This window comes from Danio aesculapii, chromosome 3 (genome assembly GCF_903798145.1).
Source record: "Danio aesculapii chromosome 3, fDanAes4.1, whole genome shotgun sequence".
Classification (NCBI taxonomy): domain Eukaryota; kingdom Metazoa; phylum Chordata; class Actinopteri; order Cypriniformes; family Danionidae; genus Danio; species Danio aesculapii.
Genome location: NC_079437.1, coordinates 62,453,197 through 62,476,266, shown reverse-complemented (window position 1 = coordinate 62,476,266; position 23,070 = coordinate 62,453,197). Strand labels below are relative to the sequence as shown.

At 40.9% G+C, this 23,070-nt stretch overlaps 1 protein-coding gene and 1 pseudogene across 1 annotated transcript; both read right to left on the bottom strand.

Moving 5' to 3' along the window:
- Positions 1 to 1,598: 1,598 nt before the first annotated feature.
- Positions 1,599 to 15,751, bottom strand: LOC130220623 (oocyte zinc finger protein XlCOF6-like). The gene is made up of 4 exons (XM_056452843.1): positions 15,433 to 15,751; positions 14,470 to 14,649; positions 10,356 to 11,315; positions 1,599 to 3,308 (listed from the first exon to the last, which is right to left on the bottom strand). The coding sequence occupies exons 2-4, from the start codon at positions 14,522 to 14,524 to the stop codon at positions 1,936 to 1,938; spliced, it is 2,388 nt and encodes a 795-aa protein (XP_056308818.1). The 5' UTR covers positions 14,525 to 14,649; positions 15,433 to 15,751; the 3' UTR covers positions 1,599 to 1,935.
- A 2,209-nt stretch (positions 15,752 to 17,960) lies between these two features.
- On the bottom strand, positions 17,961 to 20,867 carry LOC130220622 (gastrula zinc finger protein XlCGF7.1-like; annotated as a pseudogene).
- Positions 20,868 to 23,070: the final 2,203 nt, after the last annotated feature.

Below are 23,070 nucleotides of genomic sequence, written 5' to 3'. Positions count from 1 at the left end.
TACGCTAAATCATCAAAACTATATCTGTTGTGTTTATGAGTTAAAACTCTGACACTGTCTTCTGGCCATTTCCAAAGCAGAGCACATTTCAGAAGGTTTTACCTTTGCGGCTTCTTTCTCAACTTGTGCAAAGAAACGGAGGTGTTTATGATGCAGATCCAGGACAGAGGCGATCAGCATCAGCGCTGGTTTGGCCGTCAACTCAAAACTGTGGCGTGCAATATCCTACTTTTCATTCTTGATTTGACTTCTTTGGCAAAATGTAGGCAAGTGTGGTTGCTCCACATGTTAACAAATATGTGTTGCGTATTTATGCAGCAAAACATCATAAATACAAATAATTTAATGCTTTTACCTGATAACATTAATCAGATAAAAACGCATCCTTTCAGTTCATGGTTAAACAGTCAATATGAGCATCCCTAGTAGAGATTAGCTTCTTTCACACATACAGACCTTTCCGGAAAATTACCGGTGATTTTCTGGAAAGAGAGTAAGTGTGAACCGGAAAGAGAAGTTGTAACATTAGCGGTAATTTACCGAAATCCTGCTCTGTGTGAATGCAGATTGCTGGAATGAGGGCGTTCACGATTAGAACATGCTGACGTGAGACGTCTACTCCAGCCAATCAGAACACTGACACATTCACGTCCAGGCTGTTTAGGAAAATAAAAGCCTTTGAATATTTCTACAGACATATTTAGCTGCTAGATGTGTCAGATCAAGTTTCTATAATCCTTCTTAATGCTAACTGTGTAAATAGTTGATAAAATGCTTATGATAATCTGCTGTTTGTTTAGCTTCAAGCTCTGCTTCAGTTGCTTGACGCGTGTGCATGTGAAGGAGCTGGTCACATCTCGACATGCGAAAGTGTTCCTCCATATGTTTTCATCAAAGTTGTTCACAACACTGATCCATCCACAGAGTTTGTAATGTAGTCAAATGTGTAAACATTTAGCTGCGGTTTGTGTTTCTGCTTTTGGATGTATCTGGGATGAAGCAGCTGTATAAATGCTAAAGCTTTAAATAAAAGTAAAGCCATCATCAAAAGCCCAACCCCTTCTATGTTTACAAATACAAGCCAGATACCCAAGTCTCCCGGAAGTTCCAGGAGTCTCCCGCAAATGCATAGAGACGACCGGATGCACGCAAATGAATGATAATCTCCTGGAAACTGCGCGTCTCCTGCCTGGTCCCGCAATAGGTTGCGCGCGCCAGAGGTGGGAGGGATGCTCCACCGCTTCCCTCCCACCTCTGCAGGTACATCATGCACAACTCACCCGCACCACTCTTCAGGTACATCGTGCACGCACACTCCCCCACCGCTCTTCACGTACATCACGCACACACGCCCCCACCGCTCTTCACGTACATCGCGCACACACGCCCCCACCGCTCTTCACGTACATCACGCACACACGCCCCCACCGCTCTTCACGTACATCGCGCACACACTCCCCCACCGCTCTTCATGTACATCGCGCACACACGCCCCCACCGCTCTTCACGTACATCACGCACACACGCCCCCACCGCTCTTCACGTACATCGCGCACACACGCCCCCACCGCTCTTCACGTACATCGCGCACACACGCCCCCACCGCTCTTCAGATACGCAACCATCACCCCCCACTCCTTTTTTCAGGTACCCATTCTCCCACAACCTCCTGCAAATTATCTCTGTCTCCCTCCGGAAATCACTTTTCCCAACTATGGATGTCTGACATGCGCGGCCATTTAGAGCTCATTTCTGCTTAATGATGTCAGAATTTACAGGTATTTTGGAATGGGTGTGTGAATGCATCTTCTGGAAAAATTCAAGAACCTTCTCGCCTGTGTGAACAGCGCTCTCTTGAGTTTACCAGTAAATTCATTCCGGTAATTTTCCAGATATTTATTGGTATCGCTGTGCGAATGGGGCTACTGATCAGGTCTATGGTTTCTCTACAATGTGAATCCTCTTATGTCTTTTCAGGGTTTGTAATTCCCTGAATTTCTTGTCACAGTGTGAACACTTGTACGGTTTCTCTCCAGTGTGAATCCTCTGGTGCCGTTTCAATTCTCCTGGTGTTTTAAAAGTCTTCTCACACTCAAAGCACATATACTGTCTTACTCCAGTGTGGATCATCATGTGTTGATTAAGGTTTGATAATCGTCTGAAACTCTTCCCACACTGAGTGCATGTGAATGGTTTCTCTCCAGTGTGGATCCTCATGTGTTCATTAAGGTTTGCTGATTGGCTGAATCTCTTCCCACACTGAGTGCAGGTGAATGGTTTCTCTCCAGTGTGGATCTTTATGTGTTCATTAAGGTTTGTTGATCGGCTGAATCTCTTCCCACACTGAGTGCAGGTGAATGGTTTCTCTCCAGTGTGGATCTTCATGTGTTTATTAAGTTGTGATGATTGGTTGAAACTGTTCCCACATAGAGTGCATGTAAATGGTTTCTCTCCAGTGTGGATCCTCATGTGTTGATTAAGGGTTGATGTGTGGCTGAAACTCTTCCCACACTGAGTGCATTTGAATGGTTTCTCTCCAGTGTGGACCCTCGTGTGTTGATTAAGGTGTGATAATCGTCTGAAATTCTTCCCACACTGAGTGCAGGTGAATGGTTTCTCTCCAGTGTGAAGCATCATGTGCTTATTAAGGGTTGATGTGTGGCTGAAACTCTTCTCACACTGAGTGCATGTGAATGGTCTCTCTCCAGTGTGGATCATCATGTGTTGATTAAGGTGTGATAATTGTCTGAAAGGGGTCCCACACTGAGTGCATAAGAATAGTTTCTCTCCAGTGTGGACCCTCATGTGTTTATTAAGTGATGATAATTGTCTGAAACTCTTCTCACACTGAGTGCATGTAAATGGTTTCTCTCCAGTGTGGATCATCATGTGTTGATTAAGATCTGATAATTGTCTGAAACTCTTCTTACACTGAGTGCATGTGAATGGTTTCTCTCCAGTGTGGATCCTCATGTGTTGATTAAGGTGTGTTGATTGGCTGAAACTCTTCCCACACTGAGTGCATGTGAATGGTTTCTCTCCAGTGTGGATCCTCATGTGTAGATTAAGGGATGGTGATTGGTTGAAACTTTTCCCACACTGAGTGCATGTGTATGGTTTTTCTCCAGTGTGGATCCTCATGTGAATTTTAAGGTTGCCTTTTCCTCTTAAACTCTTTCCACACTGAGTGCAGGTGAAACGATTCTTGTCTCTCCTTTTCAAAATACCATCGGTCTGTAAAAGAGTTTTTTCATCAGTTTTGACATGATGTTCCTCCTCTTTAATCTCCTCATACTCTTCAATTAGGTCTGAAATAAAAAAATTCAGTTTTTATTAAGTCATAGAAACTCATCAAAAGCTGAAGTGAAAGACACTGGAAACATTGGCTACACAAACTAAAACGTTGGTGCCCATTAATGTAAAATAAATTAGATCATGTTTAGTTTTGATTTAATTGAGTTCACATTTCTATTTTTATTTGTATATATTCATAAGTGCAACAGCATTATGTTTTTGTTAAATTAATAAAACAGACAGGGAATACGTGTTCATTCTGTGCCTGAATGGAAAATGCATCAGAATAAAGAGCTGAATCTCCACGAATACTTAGATAACAGAAATGACAGACCTGACATCTGCACCTTAAAATCAGCCAACTCGTTTTGAAAACAAATGTTCTCTGGTTTACTAATCCATATGAAATGAACACAAAGCAGATTTCTATAGTCTGAGCTCATTTTCTGCTAATGAGTTCCTGCCCTCTGCATTTAAACACAAATCACATGACAACACCCACATGAACTCATGAAAGCAAACACACACATCAGCTGTGGGTTCTTCAATAGAGAGAAGTTCATTTATTTTTTATCATGGGTAATATGTTGGAATTATGACCCATATGATCTCAGAAGACCACCGTGATTAGACGTATTGGATTTATTCAGAGAATGACATGTGCTATAAAATTCAGAACCCAGTGCAGCATGTTACAAGCAAAATTCTTTATAGAGATATGTTGGTTGTTCTGCAGCCAAAGAGCATCTCCAAGAAGTCCACATGAGTCTGCAAGAGACTCAGTCTACACAAGTCTAATTTGGACAGAGTGATCTCATCTATTATACGTTCTAGGAGGGTGAGGTGGAGATTGCTAAACAAGTCATGCAATTGTGGAAGATAGTTCCAGAACCTGTTCAGACACTGACCAGACAAGTTAATCAACAAGAGTTTCTTTGGACCGAATGCAAACTCCACACAGAAATGCCAACTAGCCCCGCCGGGACTCAAACCGGTGAACTTTTTGCTGTGAGGTGACAGTGTTAACCACTGAGCCACCATGCCATCAACATTTTTAAAGAATTATAATTTCTAAATATTTCAGAAGGAGGAATACCACCAAGAAGAACCACATCCAACAGGAGTAACTGTGGACACGAGAGGAAGCTGTCTGGGTGTACTCAACACTAGGATATCTGAACCATGCCCTGTTTAGTTGGCAGCCCTGGCCCAGTTGGAACAGGAGGTCTGGAGCGTGGTTTGGTTGGGCTTTGGCACAGTATGCTTGTAGTGTGAGTGCAAAGTGTACACAAGTGAGAAACTGATAACCCTATTTGACTTTAAGGGACAGTTTCATATGGATTTATTAATTATTAATACTTTTATATGAATGCAAACTGACATTGTTATATTGCATATATTACATACCACTAGAAGTGCTAGTTATACAAAAGTAGTGTGCTTCTAGCTGTGGTTTTGGTTTTATTCACCAGGGTTCATCTAAGAAGAGATGAGATTTTAGATCTCGTCTCATCAATAGTGAATGAAAAGGTTTTGGAAAGTGACTTATAACCTCTCTGCGATGGCACCACAAGTCTGTGCTTGATTCCTGACTGAAGGCTCCTGGAAGGGATGTAGACCTTCAGGTAAGAGGGTGCAGTACAAGTGGCTAGATGACAGTTGTAGTGCAGCAGTCCTGAATGAGGCAGCCCCTCACAATTTTGATTTTATGAGTGTTTGCAGAGCTAATAGGAGAGGTAGAGGCATTGCTGCTCTGTTTAAAGAGGTCTATGAGTGTAAACAAGTGTCATTCGGTGACTATTTGTCCTTTGAATATCCGAGTATAGCACTAAAGGGTGCTCCGTGCATTTTACTGTTCATCATCTACAGACCTCCAAAATATTCTCCAACTTTTATTCATTCATTAATTTTCTTTTTGACCTAGTCCCTTTATTAATGTGGGGTTGCCACAACGGAATGACCTGCCAACTTATTCAGCATATGTTTTGCGCAGCAGATGCCCTTCCAGCTGCAACCCATCACTGAGAAACATCCATACATGCTCATTCACACCTGTGTGTTTATACAATTTTCAATCTGGTTTCAGAGCAAATCATAGTACAGAGAGTGCCCTTGTGAAGATAATCAATGATATCTGCCTAAATACAGATTCAGGTAAACTAACAGTGCTGGTATTGCTTGATCTCAGTGCTGCATTTGACACTGTCGATCACAGCATACCTCTGGATAGGCTGGAAAACTGGCTTGGGCAGTCTGGGACGGTCCTCAAATGGTTCAGATCGTACCTTGAAGGAAGAGGTTACTATGTCAGTATAGGTGACCATAGGCCGACGTGGACACCTATGACATGTGGAGTCCCACAAGGTTTAATTCTGGCACCTCTCCTGTTCAACCTTTATATGCTCCCTCTGAGCCAAATAATAAGAAAGACGTCCAGGTTTCACAGCCATATCACCCTGCAGCACAAGACTGGTTACTCACTGAAGCTAAGCAGGGCTGAGCCTGGTCAGTACCTGGATGGGAGACAACATGAGAAAACTTGGTTGCTGTTGGAAGTGGTGTTAGTGAGGACAGCAGGAGATGCTCAACCTGTGGTCTGTCTGAGTTCTAACACCCCAGTAAAGTGAAGGGTACACTGTCAGTGAGCACTGTCTTTGGAATGAAAGTTAAACTGAGGTCCTGACTCTGTGTGGTCATTAATAATCACTTGTCCTGGACTCTGTCCAGTGTTTATAGCTGAACTGGAGGAAAAGGTCCTTCTAATTATTCTAATTAACATTCTGTTCGCTTATATTTATGTTTTAAGGTCATATCAGCAACATTGACTATATTCATGGAAACACTTGTATTAAATATTTCCCCATCTGTCGGTGCCAGTGATGAAGTGGTTAGGGTGTCGACACATGCACTCCAGTGCTTACGGCGACCCAAGTTCTATCCTTCCCCTCTCTCTTCAACGCCCATGTAGGTAATGACAGTGATACCTGTAGAAGTGTCACTGGAAGGAACAGCCTCCCTGATCTGAATCCAAATAGTGTTCTGTCCAAAACAAACACCATGTCTCAGGGCTCGGAATAAGTGCTCCTAACCACAAACATTTAGCTACACTAGCCAAAATTTAGGTGCACCCACCAATAATTATAGGCACTTTTACTACAAGTTTTAGAATAACATTAACAAAAGGATTAAAACCTTTCACACTTAATGTTTAGATTCAGTGGCAAACACGGTTACCTGACAACTTTTATTTTTAATGTATTTTTTATTTATTAAACTTTTATAAACCATGTAATTTTAGGTGGTTTCTAAAATAAAATCTGTCAGGGTTATTTCCATTCTCTCATATCCAGACATTTTCATTTTCGCGGTTGTATCTTGACAGAAGGCATTGACTGAGTGATTGACAGCTTCAGTTCAGTTTAAAAGCAGTGGGCCAATAAGAAGAGCTCAAGCATTGCAGACTCTTGTTAACTGCAGCAAGTGGATATGACAACTATTTTAAACCATTCCTGAGTGCCGTGTGCAATGATGCATTGTGTGAACATCTAAATCTGTGCAAGCAGTGAACATTTAGCAGTGAAAATGGTCGCATGGCAACAATTTTATGCACTCGCACAAATGCTCTCAAATGTATTTTGAAATCACATAGAAAAACTTTCAGGTGCATAGGTGACCAAAACGGTTGCAATTTTAAGCCATGTGTTTGAGCATAAGGATGTGCTTCAGCGCACATGGCACACACTAGGCCAGAGGTCGATTATAGAGTTTGTGATTGTTTCATTTTATCTCAGACTGTATGCTTGGAGACTTGTGTAAAGAAAAGAACAAAGCTGTCAGCTGATCACTGCCTGATAGAGAGTTGGATCCGCTGGCAGAGGAAAGGATGGGACAGACCTGGCAGGCTCAAAAGTATCATCAGGCTCCTCTGGGAATGTTTGGCTGAACTATATATAAGAAGCATTTTTAACTCCTACAGAAGAGCTTTCACCAGTTCCCGGCATCACTCCACATACCTGATGGTGGACACTGGAAGGGATACCATTAAGCGGAAGGAGGAGTCTTACCAGGCTTGGCTGGCTTGTAGGACTCCTAAGGCAGCTGATGGGTACCGACAGCCCAAGGGTGCTTTAGGGGCGGTTGTGTAAAACTCAGGGATGGGAAAAGTTTGGAAAGACCATGGAAAACGACTAATTGTTATCCTCAAAGAGATTATGGCAAACTATCTTGTGGTTTAGGATTTGGAAGCAGTTCTACACCAACACTGTTTACAACAGAAAGGGATGTTGAGCTCGAGTCACTGAGGTAGTTTGCAAAATTTACAGAGTCAAAGTAACAGGGGTGGATGAGATTCACTCTGTGTAGCTCAAGTCTCTGGATGTTGTGGGTCTGTCTTGGCTAACATGCTTCTACGTTGAGTTAGGCAACCATACCTCAAGAGTGGGCAACTGGGGTGGTTCCCATTTTAAAGAAAGGGGACCGGAGGGTGGGTTCCAACTGGACTTCATCTATGCTATTTGCAGATGTTGTTTTTTTTTAAATCATGGGATGTGGACATTCAGCAAGCACTGGGATGGGTTGTTGCCGGGTGTTAGGTGGCATGGATAAAAAAAAAAAAAAAAAAAAAAAAAAAAAACACCACCTCCAAACCCAAAGCGGTTGACTGAAAAAAGGTAGCTTACCAGTACCTTGGGGTTTTCATTCACAAGTGAGAGAAGGATGGAATGTAAGATTGAAGGGCAGATAATGCAGTTGATACTGGTCTGTGTGGTGAAGGAGGAGATGAGCCGAAGGGCAATGTTTTCAATTTACCGGTCAGTCTAAGATGCTACTCTGATCTATGGTCATGAGCGAAAAGACACAATTTTGAATACAAATGGACAAAATTTGTTTCTTTCGCAGCATGGCAGGGCACACCCTCAGAGATAATGTGAGGAAATCTGTCAACTGGGAGGAGCACAAAATAGAGCTGCTGCTTGTGTCTAAGATGCTCCTGGACTACCTAGGAAGGTGTTCTGGGCTTGTCCCACCAGGTGAAGGCCTCAGAGAAGACCCAGGACAGGCTGGAGGGACTATGGGGCTTGGCTTGAATGCAACACCCCGGGAACACCCGGAGGAGCTGGAGGAAGTTTCTAGGAAGAGGGAAGTTTGGGGTTTGTCTCCTCATGGAACTGAGTTCCATTTAAAAGTTCATCAACATACTGAAATAAAAAAGTAACTTTTGGTTCTCACTGACTTTAAGGCGGTCCTTTGAGGTGATTAATTAAACAAGACAGGGAGAGTCCCTTTTATATAAATGATGAGTGCAAATCATATAAAATGCTGTCTGAAATATCCATTGGACAACACCAACATAAGAAAAGGCAGAAGAGATTGACCAATTACCTCTGATTTATCTAAACATGTCAGATGTTAAGATGTTCACTCTAAACTTTTTAACAGGAAGCTAATGGAAAAGTGTTTTTATATCGAAAAAACGTGTTAACTGTCCGCTGAAACCACAAAGTTTGTATACTCAAAAAAGTAAGTGTAATAAACTAGAAAGAATCTTGAACTTGAAAGAAAAAGAAACTTTATTAATAAAAGAAGCAAATATAACACACATAACAAATGAAAAGGCTTTCCAGACTTAAGGCCTTGGTATACTGCAAACCAAATTGAAAAATAAATTGAAATGACATTAATTTGAACAAACTCCTGCTGAAATTCTTTTTAAGTTCATTTAAGCAGTTGGAAACAGCTGGCCAAAAGTTTTGGGAGAATTGGTTTTGGCTCCTAAACACTTTTGAGCTAGCCACAAGAATATACACAACAATACTAGCTACATGAATACACTGGAGAGTGGAGCAGCAGAGCTGTACAGAAGTATCCGCACCTGTACGATCACTCGCAGAGAGATTTTAAAGATTGTGGGGGGGACACACCAGACCAATATACAGTCAGGCAGCCTTTTCAAATATTCTTCAGACATAAAAATGTTTTGCTGCATTCATGTCATGTGTGCAGCTTTTCGTCCATGTGTTTCTAAAGCTTCGCCAAATGAGTGAAACTGTAGACATTGATCATCTCTATGGTTTCTTAATCAAAAAATAATTTAAATCGTCATTCAGAACCTATAATCAATCAAATTTTCCCAAGTCGATTTTTTTCGATTATTTTCCCTACTGTGTGTGGAGTCACGCGACCCCACTGTTAAGCCTGATGTATACTGATTTATATCAAGAGCATGCGTATGGTCCAGCACAGCCTTGGCGCGGTCGCATACCCACGCACCTCTCAAAAATGTAACTACTTGTAGCACAAGCTCTGTGATTGGTCGCTTTGGTAGAGAGCCAGTTGGAGGGAGTGTTTACAAGTGTGGAGTCCCGGGGAGGAGCTTTGTGTTTAGGTTATGATTAAAGTTGTTGCACATTTGCCAGTTCCTGCCTCTCAATGAGCGAGTTTTAGCTTCTTGTACATTAAGGTAGCATTCAGAAAAAACAAAACCCCTGTGAAGAAACTCGGCACAGTGGAACACAAAAGCCCGCCGCCAGCCAGCATTTCGGAAGAGTTATTACAAAGCAACACAATCAGCACGCTAAAAGATACCAATGCACGGCTATGCGCAAGGCAAGGGCTGTGGGTCACGCAGATCACTCAATGCAGATGTATAAATCAGCCTTTAAAGTCTGAGGCTGATTTATTCTTCTGCAGCCACATGATCTCTGGTCAAGTAAGATGATGGACTCATTCTTGAACCTTACTTTGCACTACATTGACCGGACTGGAAGCCTTGAGATGGCATATTTCACATTACATATTGATTTTAGGCCAAATCGCCCAGCCCTAGGTTCTCTACGCTAAAAATCCGCTCATGACTTTTCACAGTTCCTGACAAACTAAATTTCTTGTTGCAGTGTGAACACTAGTAAGGTTTCTCTCCAGTGTGAATAATTTCATGCACTTTCAGATGTACTAACCAATTAAACCTCTTGTCACAGTGTGAACACTTGTAAGGTTTCTCTCCAGTGTGAAATCTCTGGTGCCGTTTCAATTCTTCAGCTGTAAAAAGTCTTCTCACACTCAAAGCACAGATACTCCCACACCAGCGTGGATCTTCATGTGTTGTTTAAGGTTTGATGATTGGCTGAAACTCCTCCCACACTGAGTGCATGTGTATGGTTTCTCTCCAGTGTGGCTCCTCATGTGTTTATGAAGGCTTGATGAGCTGCTGAAACTCTTCCCACACAGAGTGCATGTGAAGGGTTTCTCTCCAGTGTGGATCCTCATGTGTAGATTAAGGTGCGATGAGCAGCTGAAACTCTTCCCACACTGAGTGCACGTGAATGGTTTCTCTCCAGTGTGGATCCTCATGTGTTGATTAAGTGACGATGATTGGCGGAAACTCTTCCCGCACTGAGTGCACGTGTATGGTTTCTCTCCAGTGTGGATCCTCATGTGTTTATTAAGGACTGATATTTGGATGAAACTCGTCCCACACTGAGTGCACGTGTATGGTTTCTCTCCAGTGTGGATCCTCATGTGTTTATTAAGGGCTGATTTTTGGCTGAAACTCTTGTCACACTGAGTGCATGCGACTGGTTTCTCTCCAGTGTGGATCCTCATGTGTAGATGAAGGGTTGATATTTGGTTGAAACTCTTCCCACACTGAGTGCAGGTGAATGGTTTCTCTCCAGTGTGGATCCTCATGTGTAGAATAAGGTTTGATGATTGGCTGAAACTCCTCCCACATTGAGTGCATGTGTATGGTTTCTCTCCAGTGTGGATCCTCATGTGTAGATTAAAGGATGATATTTGTCTGAAACTCTTCCCACACTGAGTGCATGTGAATGGTTTCTCTCCAGTGTGGATCAGCATGTGTCTATTAAGGGATGATGATCGGCTGAAAGTCTTCTCACACTGAGTGCAGGTGAATTGATTCTTGTCTCTCTTTTTCAAAATACCATCAGTCTGTAAATGAGTTTTTTCCTCAATTTTGACATGATGTTCCTCCTCTTTAATCGCCTCATTCTCTTCAATTAGGTCTGAAAAAAATAATCAGTTTTTATTAAGTCTTAAAAACTCTAAAAGGTACTACAACATTGGCTATTTGATGCATATTAATGTAAATTAAATCAGATCATATTTACTTTGGTCCAGAGTACAAAGAGTACTGAAAAATCACTCAAGTAAAAGCACCATTACTTGCCCAAAAATGTAGTGCAAGTAGAGTAAAAGTACCTGTTGTAAATATTACTCAAAGTATGAGTAAAGAGCCTTTTCAAAAGTACTCAAGAGTAGTGAGTATTGTAAGCTGATGCATTTACATGTAATCTGTGAATGTGTGTAAACGTAACATTCTGTACTGCATTTAGTTATTGCCTAGTAGACACACAACATCATAAGCTGTTAACATTAGGTTGATTTAGATTGTGACGTCAGGTGACCAAAATTCAATGTCTAGCCAGCGTCTAAGGACATTATTTTGTCAAATGACGTTGATATTTGGTTCATTTTAAGTTGTGTGGGAAAGTGACCAACATCTTAAACCAGAGTCATATTGACAAAACCAAAAGCCAACGTCTGATAGACGTCATAGTGGTAACGTCCACACAACGTCAAGCTGTACCAATATTAGATGTTAATATTTGGTTGATTTTAGGTTGGATGTTAAACATTGACATCGGCCTGACATTGAGTTCTGACATCAACCCGACTTTCATTTCCAAACAAAATGCAACGTCCCCACAAGGTTGGGATACAACGTCAATCTGGTGTCATGTTGATGTCTTGTGCCTCCTGGGTGTTTAAGACCATTTCAGTTGATCATCAGTTACAAAGCAAAAAAGTTTCTACCCCTTATATGGAGTATAGTGTGTGGGAGAGAGAGAGAGGGAGAGAGAGAGACTTTTATGATACACTTACCTTGACATGTTTGAGGAAAAACAATAATCATCTCAGCTCTCAGAACACAGTAAACACAGTAAGTTGATGGCTTGGGTTTTCTGATGGATGTCCGCTCCAGGAACGAGGAGCACGTGAAATTTCTCATGTCTTTATAATTATTAATAAAGTTGAATGTTTAAAGGCCTAGATCAGGGCTATTCAATTAGCAGCCCGCGCAATTTATTCCGTCTCTCCAAATAGTCTGACCAAGACATCAAAAATAAATTTAGTTCAGTCAAAAAACGACCGCTATAGTTATGAAGTGACGTGCGTCTGTTCAGTACAGCGCGAGCTGCAGTTGAAGGCTGCACAGAGAGCGAGTCACCTGACATTAAGCGAGTGGTGCGAGCTGCCGAAAACATTTGCAGAAAAGGCCTTTTGTACAATGCACTGATATCGTTAATAGGGATGCAATGATTAGCCGATTTACTCTTAGCCCCGCTTTTATTCATTAAAGGCTTCTCAACGCTGCATTTCTGTTGCACAGAAAAAAAGCTGCTGCAACTAAAAGTTCTGCCAATCTGCACGCACATTGGATTACCTATAGCAGCAAGCCGTTGACATATCGCGTCTTTTCCACAATCAAGTTCATTATTTCCCATGGAGACGTGCGCATTTTGGGAGCGGTGCATGCACGGCTCACAAGCGGACCGACACACTCGCGCCCTCCACGCTATAGAGTTGTGCGTGGCTTTCAGTGCAATGTAAACAACAGATACGTTAGACGAATTATTACAAATGATTAAAATGATTATGCGTGTATGAACGCAGATAATAACAACAGTTCATTTAAATTCTTAGCTAATATATAGCTTAAATTACATTAGACACATACTATTTTTTATTTATTCTTATCTTTATTTATTCATTATTCTGTCATTTATTTTCTTTGTAAAACTATCACTCATGTTTAAATCAAAAACTTTTTCATTTATTTTTAAGAGTGAAATGCACTATTGTTCGTGTTTAATGAATATTTTGTGCTGTATTTGGTTACTGAGCAGCAATAAACAACAACACTGTAAAATATCAGCAGTTTTCATGTAATTGTCTACACTAGTAGTGTTCTGAATTTAATAAAAGCATAATAATGGTGATAACTGTGAAACCATGATTATTCTTCAGACTATAATCGTACCAGAATCTATAATCGTTGCATCCATAATTGTTGTGCAGTTTAAAACACAACATATGAATGTGTCTGAATGCAGAAGATCCCTACTTAAGCAACGCACTGATTTTGTGCCTAGAAATACAACATTTGGATATGCTTGTAAATAAAGCCACACTGTACAATGAAGTGATATTATGTAGTTACAAAATACAATATATTAACATCTTAATGTAGAAAAGTCAACATGGGTGTCTCTATGAGCACAAATACAGCATATAGGCTCTTATATGCTGTTCATCACTCATATTGCAAGTCATATCTCTCCGGCCCCTCGTTTGGGATGCTTTTCATGAACTGGCCTCCATGACAAACTAATTGAAAAGCCCTGGCCAGAATTATATGATGACCTTGGTGTCTTCCCTCTTCAGAGTAAATCTACAGTAATATGTGTGTGATTGTTTTTTTTGTACGCCAAATTATTTGTTTCTTCAGGATCTACCAAGCCAGGTCAGAGGTCATGGAGACCTGTACACTTGAAGAACTGGAAACAACTGTTTCCTGAGTTATTTGCCTTTTTACATGTTAAATCTTTTTATAGTTCATTTAAAAAACATCCATCAGCCTGTCATACTGAGCAGACTAAAGACGGTTAATGTTCTGCAACAAGATGTCGACAAAGACTGCATAATAAGTCCTTAAGGGAGAAAAACAGCTGATCAAATCATTATAAAACTGGTGGGTGATATTTACAAACATATCCACATTATTCTCAAAAATACTGCAAGCATATTATTGTAGCACAGTCTGTGCTGAATACGGTCTCACCTGTCTTTAGCTTTCTTTATAAGAAAGTGAAAACAGCAGAGATGTCAGGGTATACCGACACTTCTCCTCAGAGCACAGAGGGGTAAATGTTTAACAAACCTCCTTTAACTGACCATTTGATCAAAACATGGAAATAAAAGACACCTGAGCTTCAGTCCCTATTGTTTACCTTGTGAACAGAAAGTGTGTTTATTTCTCTCTGTCTTTATAGAAAATCATTTGTTTTTGTACAATAAATCAGATCAACTGTTCAAAGCTGTTCATCATTATTGTTCTTCAGGCTTATTAATGAAGAATCAGGAATAAACACCAACCTATTTGTTGTTCAGTGTCTTCATGTTTAATTCTGCAGGGTTCTGGATCACTCATGTTCTCACTGTCCTTCAATCAACTCTTCACTGGAGCCTGATGGGAATATTCCAGTGTTTATAGCTTCACTGGAGGAGGAGGAGTTTCACTGGTGGAGGAGGGGCTTAATTGGAGGAGGAGCTTCGCTGGAGGAGGAGATAATTATTCTAATTAACACATTCTGTACACTTATATTTATGTTTTAATGCCACATCAGCAGCACTGGCTATACTCATGACAACACTTGTATTAAATATTCAATATATAATTGACAATCATAAGTGTTTCTGAAACATCATTAATCAGTTAAAAACACACAAATAACAGCAACACTGATAAAGTCTTATAAGCTCTTTCAGTCTGATCAATGATAAATATTGTAAAATTCCTCCAGAAAACACATTTTTAAACATTTGCCTTCAAATATTTCCTGAATAAAAACATTCTCTAATATCATTTAAACATATACATTCTGTTCAAATATGTTTTACCATCAAAATATTCTCACACAAGTTACACATAGGTTTCTCTTCCCTGTTCAATAAATGTGTGTGTAAGTCTTGAGTGGCCGATTCTACATCTCATGTGTGCAGCGTGATCATGTCTCTGATTGCTTACATTTATCTCTCAATACTTTAATAAATTAAGTGTTTTATACTATTACACTAATCCCACATTCTGTTTTACTGCTAAATTAAGCGTTTGCAATAAAGTTAAAGGTTATACGTTTATAAAATAAAAGTTATAACATACATGTTGTAATAAAAATGTTATAAAAGCAGAAATTTACACATTTAATGTTCTCTATGAATTAAAAAAAAAATTACACCCTTATTACACCCATATTTTCTCAGCTGCTACAGGCCTCTCCAGTCTTACATTTCTACGCTGTAACAAATGTGTTTGTTGGGAAGTTGTTTACAACATACCTCTGAAACAAGCACTTAGTGAATGAATGAGATGGAGACACAAATGAAAGGTGCCCAGATAACCCGTGAGTAACGCATTACACAAGTGTTTACAGCGTAGCATCGAGCTAAAAACAAGAGAGTATATTAGCATTGAGCACATATGTTAAAGCAGTTCAACCCGCAAGATAATTGCAGCAAATCTGCGAACGCTACAAAGGTCAGATATAATACACTTACTTTGAATAGACGCACAACACCCGTAACAGAAGTGGAGTTAAAGGAATTCAACAGCAAACAGCAAAGCTCTGCACTCTCCGCTCTCCGCCTCAGACTGAGCGCCGTGGGCGGGAGATTTGCCTGCACGCTGATCAGAGAAAGCTTATTGGCTGCCTGTATGTGGCTCAGTGAAACGCTGATTGGCTGCCTCTCGGCGCTCAGCGAAAGCTGATTGGCTGCCTGTTTGTCAATCATTCTCTCGACAGCAGAGGGAATCATTTGTGTTCAGATTAATTCTTCTTCTTCTTCAGTCTCTTCAGAGGAATATAACACTGTTTCTGTGCAATCCCTGAGTGTATAATACCTTCAGTCAAGTCTGGCTTTAAAGTTTTTTAGATCATTTTATATTTGACTGCACAAATCTTCTCAGTACATGTCAAACAAAGACATTCGCTCAATTATTAATAGATCTCAGATTTCTTTACCTGTTTGTGTGAGTGTTTGGAATAATATATTAAAGTGAAGGGTGACACGGTAGCGCAGTTGGTTATAGAAACACGTTCCCGCCGGGAATAACGGCGGGAAAAACGGGTCACCTTTATCAGTCTTGCGTTTCCACTAAAAATGGTACTCTTTTGGTATGGGTGGTGTACGTCAGAAAGTTTCAGTCGACGTCATTCTTACTCAACAAAATGTCTACAGTAAAGCTGTACGGGTCGCTCACACATCATATGAGCAGCACTTCTCACAACACAGCTGTTTTATACACATTAATACTGTGTAAATGTTCATTCCTAACCTTTAAACTAACTGCAGATCAATGACAGTGCGAAACAGCCTACTGTAACATCTGCAATTTTATAAAATAAATAAATGAATGAACGTATATGAACACTTAAAGACCCTTACAGTCTCAGATATGTTATCAATTACAGAAGAACTACACACAGCAGACGTTTAGTCCTTATTTGGGTTCAAAAACAACACGTAATATAGCCCACAGTCGGTGCAAACCTCTCACCTGTGTCTGTAATCTTCAGCAGCACATGTAGCCTCTGTTAGAGAGGAACTAAATCATTGCGAGTTCTAAATAGTCCAGTTTGTTTGTGATTCAGGTTGCTGAAACAATTTGCTTCTGTGTTTTGTCGAGCTTCTCGTTTGTTTTTTCGTGCGTCACTCTTTGCCCTTTTCTTTTCAGATAGGATCAGATGTCGGAAGCACTTCAATAATGTTATTATCAGCTCAAGAAGTTCGTTATTTCAAATATAGACACACACGCAAGATAGACGTGCTCGTAAAAAACTACGGGCCAAAGGCAGGGCCGTAGCAACCGGTGGGACGGGGGGATACGTCCCTCTCACTTTTAGAGATAGACCATTTAGAAACAGGTGATTAATAATTACTAGAATGTATGATCTCATACAGCTGACCTCCCCACTTTTAAAATGTCCGCTACGTCCCTGGCCACAGGGTTGATTCTGCTCTTCTTCTTGGCTTTGTGGCTGTTCATCAAGATGACGACAAGGTTTGAGTTCTCGTCGACCATGGCTCGTTATTATATGTATATATTATTATGGTGTAATGTCTCGGCTGTGTATTTAAAACATGGCGGTTCCTTTGTTTTCATTCTCATGCTTCTGCGTGTGACGTATCTCTGTAAACCAATAGCGTTCAGCTGCGCATCTTGCTTTAATACCCTTTGGCCTGCTTGGTACCCTTTGCAAAGAGTGATCAAAAAGTGGTATGGTACGGTTTAGTTTGGTAGGCCTTTTGACAGTGGAAACGGCCATAAAAGTGTACCGAACCGTACCATACCGTACCACTCAGTGGAAACGGGCCATATGTATGCCTCTACGAGAAGTCCCCATAAAGAAAAAATAGATACATGTTCACATGATCTTAGTAAGCACCTTGACAAAACATTATTTTTTGGTACTACAAAAAGAATGCAGATGATTCCAGAAGACATGCTAATCCAGCATCAAATACAATGAATTTGTTTAAAAGGTTCACTTGTAGAGAAAAAGAGCTCCCCCTTTACCTAGGCTGGCTACAGGCCTGAGTTGTAGGCAGTGCTTAATTTGTGAATTGCGAAGTCCCGGAACAAATTGGGGTAACGTTCCAGCATGCTACCCAAGGAGGGAGAGGTGTTGCGGACGAAAGTGACGAGCCACCTTATCACGCCACATCTTTTCTATGAGTTTGCACACATCTGCTCCATTCAGTGTCTGTCCGCAGCAAATAGAAAACACTGTAAAGATGTGACGTGCCGCAGTGGTGCTGTTTGCCAAATATATATGAAACTGTTCTTCTCTCAGCTGCCATCATTTTGTTTATTAGTACATGCAACACAAAAACATTTACAACTCCACCCACTGCAGTGTAGTGTTGGAAAACAGTATACCGTCACTCAGCCTTTTCAAACATTTTTCAGACGTGAAACATCCTTTGCACATGAGAAAATGTTTAGCTGCATTCATGTCATGTGTGCAGCCTTTTGTCCATGTTTTTTAATCTGCGCCGAATGAGTGAAACTAGACACTAGGGATGCTCATTTTCAATCTTTTTTAAAAACCGGCATAGGCTGTTTTACTTCAATCATATGGGTTTATTTTTACATCAAATCAAAAAAAAGCAGGCTACCTCAAATTAATCGCAAAAATAAGCATTAATTTTGCTTTTCCTGCTTCTTTCTCCACTTGTGCAATGAAACTAAGGTGTTTATGATGCAATCCAGGACAGAGGCGATCAGCATCAGCGCTGGTTTGACCATCAACTTGTCTCTGTCAAACTGTGGCAAGCTACATCCTTTTCACTCGTTTCATTTAGCTTTTTTGGCAAAATACATCTGTAGGCAAGTGTGGTTGCACCTGTTAACACCCCATGAAAAGTATCAATTAAAATAATAGTTTTAACTGATATCATTAATCGGTTAAAAATGCATCCTTTTGGTTAATGCTTAAACAGTCAATATGAGCATCCCTAGTAGGCACTCATCATGTCTATGGTTTCTCTACAGCACAGGTGTCAGACTCAGTTCCTAGAGGGCCGCAGCTCTGCACAGTTTAGTATCAACCCTAATTAAACACACCTGATCAAACTAATAGAGACCTTTGGGCTTGTTTGAAACCTACAGGTGAGTGTATTGAGGCAGGTTTGGAACTAAACTGTGCAGAGCTGCAGCGGTTGTCACCCCTGCTCTACAATGTGAATCCTCTCATGTGTTTTCAGGGTTCACAAATCTCTGAATTTCTTATCACAGTGTAAAGACTTGCACAGTTTCTCTTCAGTGGGAATCAATTGATGTGTTTTCAGATTTACCGACTGATTAAACCTCTTGTCACATCGTGAACACTTGTACGGTTTCTCTCCAGTGTGAATCCTCTGGCGCCGTTTCAATTCTCCAGCTGTAATAAAAGTCTTCTCACACTCAAAGCACAGATACTCCCACACCAGTGTGGATCTTCATGTGTTGATTAAGGGATGATGATTGGCTGAAACTCTTCCCACACTGAGTGCATGTGAATGGTTTCTCTCCAGTGTGGACCATCATGTGTTTATGAAGATGTGATGAGTGGCTGAAACTCTTCCCACACTGAGTGCATGCAAATGGTTTCTCTCCAGTGTGGCTCATCATGTGTTGATTAAGGTTTGATGATTGGCTGAAACTCTTCCCACACTGAGTGCACGTGAATGGTTTTTCTCCAGTGTGGGTCATGATGTGAATTTGAAGACTGTTTTTGCTTCCCAAACTCTTTCCACACTGAGTGCAGGTGAATGGTTTCTCTCCGGTGTGGATCATCATGTGTTTATTAAGGTGTGATGATTGGCTGAAACTCTTCTCACACTGAGTGCATGTGAATGGTTTCTCTCCAGTGTGGATCATCATGTGTTGGTTAAGGTGTGATAATTGGCAGAAACTCTTCCCACACTGGGTGCATGTGAATGGTTTCTGTCCGGTATGGATCATCATGTGAATCTTAAGACTGCTTTTGCTTCCCAAACTCTTTCCACAGTGAGTGCAGATTAAACGATTCTTGTCTCTCCTTTTCAAAATACCATCAGTTTGTAAATGAGTTTTCTCAACTTTGACATGATGTTCCTCCTCTTTGATCTCTTCTTCCTCTCCAGTTAAGTCTGAAATTAAAAAAAAAGTTGAGTTTTTAGTAAGTCATAGAAACTCATCAAAAGCAGAAGAGAAAAGAGACTGAAAACACTGGCTACAAGTTTCAAGTTTACACTTAGCTATTGTTTGATACTAACGACAGGTTTGGCATGCTGTCCCGTGAGAGAACCCTGAGCTTGGAGATACTTGAGCCCATGGCTCCCGCCTGGTCATTTAGCATAGAAGGGTGTCAGAGATCAGGTAGGTTTAGAGAGCTAACCCCTGGTAAAAGAGGTAAAGGGGGAGATGGGGGATTCTTCAAAAATGAAGATAAAGGAGGGAAGACAACATGGGCTATTTATTGTAGGCCTGGATTTATCTGATTGATTTGGGGATGATTGTTAATGCGAGACCAGCCTCGATCAATCATAGCACGTAATCCACTCAAAATTACTTTATAAAAACTTCACTTCAAGATTTTACACTTAGCTACTTCTTGATACTAATTGCAGGTTTGGCATGCTGTCCTGGAAGAGAAACCTGAGCTCAAAGATACTTCAGCCCAGGGCACTCACATGGTCGTTTAGTATAGAGGGTTGACTGAGATCAAGTAGGTCTTGAGAGCTTCGCTGCTTGGCCCCTAATAATTTGCAATTTCCTCTCTCTATGAACTGCCACCTTATAGTGGTGGAGGGGTTTGAGTGTCTGAGTGATTCTAAGAGCTATGTTGTCAGGGGCTAGACGCCCTTAATTAAAATAAATAGCCGCACTGCTAGCTGATCAACACCTGCTAGTGAGTTGGATCTATTTGCAGAAGAGGAGGGTGGACAGACCTGGCAGAGCTAAATGTTTTGTGATTGTCCTCTAGGAATGTCAAGTTGAACCACATTGTTGGTTGGCTTGTAGGACTCCTGAGGCAGCTGATGGGTACTGACAGCTCAAGCGTGCTGTAGTCTAGGGGGTTGTGGAAGCAAAAACTTGTGCCTGGGAAGAGTTCAGGGAGACCATGAAAGAAGACTACAAAGCTGCAAAGAGATTCTGGCAAACCATCCAGCACCCCAGGATGAGAAAGCAGTTCCCCACCAACACGGTTTACAGCAGAAGTGGGGAGTTGTTGACCTTGACTGGGCATGTATGTCAAGACAGTGGATGGAATACTTTGAGAATCTGCTAAAACCAACAAAATTCTGACTTATTCCCAGTGCATGTTGGGCTCCAGCAGGGCTGCCTTTTATCACCAGTTCTGTTCATTATTTTTATTGACAGAATTTCAAGGTGCAGCCTAGGACCAGAGGGGGTCTGGTTCAGCAACCACAGTATTCCATCTCTGCTATTTGCAGATGATATTGTCCTTTTGGTTTCATGGGACATGGGCCTTTAGCAAGCACTGGGAAGTTTGGTGCTGAGCGTAAAGTGGTAGGGATAAGAATCAGCACCTTCAAGACAGAGGTCATGGTGCTTGACTGGAAAAAGGTGGCTTGTCGTTTTCAGTTGAGGAGAATCTTTAATCCAAGTGGAGTTCAAGTATCTGCGGTTTTGTTCATGAGTGACTGAAGGACTGAATGTGAGACTGAAAGGCAGATCAGTCCAGCAGCAGTAATGCAGTTGATGTGTTGGTCAATTGTGGTGAAGAAGGAGCTGAGCCGAATTCACAGGTCAACCTACGTTCCTGATTTAAGCTTTAAGTCAAGACAGAAAGGACAAGATCTTGAAAACAAATGGCCAAAACTTGTTTCAGGGTGCACCCTCAGAAATAGGGTGAGGAACTCTTGCCACCTGTGAGGAACTCACAGTACAACTGCAGCTGTCTCGGATACCTCCTGGACTCCTACATAGAAAGGTGTTCTGGGCTTGTCCCACCGGGTAAAGGCCTCAGGGAAGACCCAGGACAGGCTGGAGGGACTGTGTGTGTCTACTTGACGGGAACCTTGCAAGTCTCCTCATGGAGTTTCAGTTGAAAGTACATCAACACACTGAAATAAAAAATAAAAAAGTCTAAACAACTTTTAGTTCTCGCTAACTTTAAGGCAGTCCTTTGAAGGGGATCTCTGAGGTGATCAATTATACAAGACGATGATGATCCCTTTCATATAAATGATGAGTGCAAATCATAAATTGATGTCTGAAATATCCATTGGACAACGTCAAAATACGAAAAGGCCAAAGCAATTGACCAATTAGCTCTGATTTATCTAAAAGTGAGATATGTTACGATTTACGTTCTGAAACTTTTACCAGCGAGCTAATGTAAAAATATTCTACAAATAGTGTTTTAATATTGGTAAAAACTCTATGCAGAAATCAGAAAATATTCATCAAATTTGTACTCTACTCCAAAAAGTAAATGTAGACTACAAAAATCTTGAACTTGAAAGTAAAGAAACTTTATTAATAAAAGAAGCAAATACACAAGACAAATGAACCAGCTTTCCACACTTAAGGCCTTGGTATACTGCAAACCAAATTGAAGAATAAACTGAGATGACGAAATTTTGAACAAACTCCGACTGACATAATGTTCTTATTGAGTTCATTTAAACAGTTGGAAACAGCCCCCGATTTTTGGGGAATTGGTTTAGGCTCCTAAACACCTTTGAGCTACTATTGGCCCATAAAGATTACGCAATCAGTGGGCGTCTCCTGGAGCTCCCCCTTCTTTGATGTGCGGTTTCTTCCCATTGATTTGTTTCTCATTCAGAGGTTCAGACAGAGAACATCAATCAAAACAACAACACTAGCCACATGAATACACTGGAGTGGAGCAGCAGAGCTGTACAGAAGTATCCGCACCTGTACGATCAATCGCAGAAAGTTTTTAAAGACTCAGAAGTGGACACACACCAGATCAGAAGCCCACCTCATAACAGCACATATTTTCTATTTTTGCACACTTCTGCTCCATTCAGTGTCTGTCCACAGCAAATAGAAAACAATGTAAAGTTATAGTGTGCCGCAGTGGTGCTGCTTTCCTTACTCTCTCAGCCGCCATCATTGTTTTTAGCAGTTCATGAGAGGAGCGCAACACATTTACAACCCCACCCACTGCAGTACAGGAGTATCAGAGTGTTGGAAAACAGTATACCATCACTCAGCATTTACAAACATTATTTCACTATCAACTCGTCTGTCGTGGCAAGCAATATCCTTCTTTCCTCTCCTTTCATTTTGCTCCTTTGGAAAAATAGATCTGTAGGCACGTGTGGTTACACATGGTTACACCCCGCGAGTTACTAAATATGTGTTGCATATTAATGCAGCAAACATAAAAAATACTAAATAAAATAATAATTTTTAACTGATACCATTAATCAGTTAAAATTGCATCCGTTTGGTTA

What these genes read in the sequence shown, in the direction of transcription:
- LOC130220623 (XM_056452843.1), bottom strand. Translation starts at nt 14,524, where the DNA reads ATGAGTGATCCAGAACCCTGCAGAATTAAACATGAAGACACTGAACAA. An exon ending in AGACACTGAACAACAAATAG is followed by an intron (nt 11,316 to 14,469) that starts GTTGGTGTTTAT and finishes TATTTTTTTCAG; the next exon opens with ACCTAATTGAAGAGAATGAG. An exon ending in TGTGGGAGTATCTGTGCTTT is followed by an intron (nt 3,309 to 10,355) that starts GAGTGTGAGAAG and finishes TTTTTATTTCAG; the next exon opens with ACCTAATTGAAGAGTATGAG.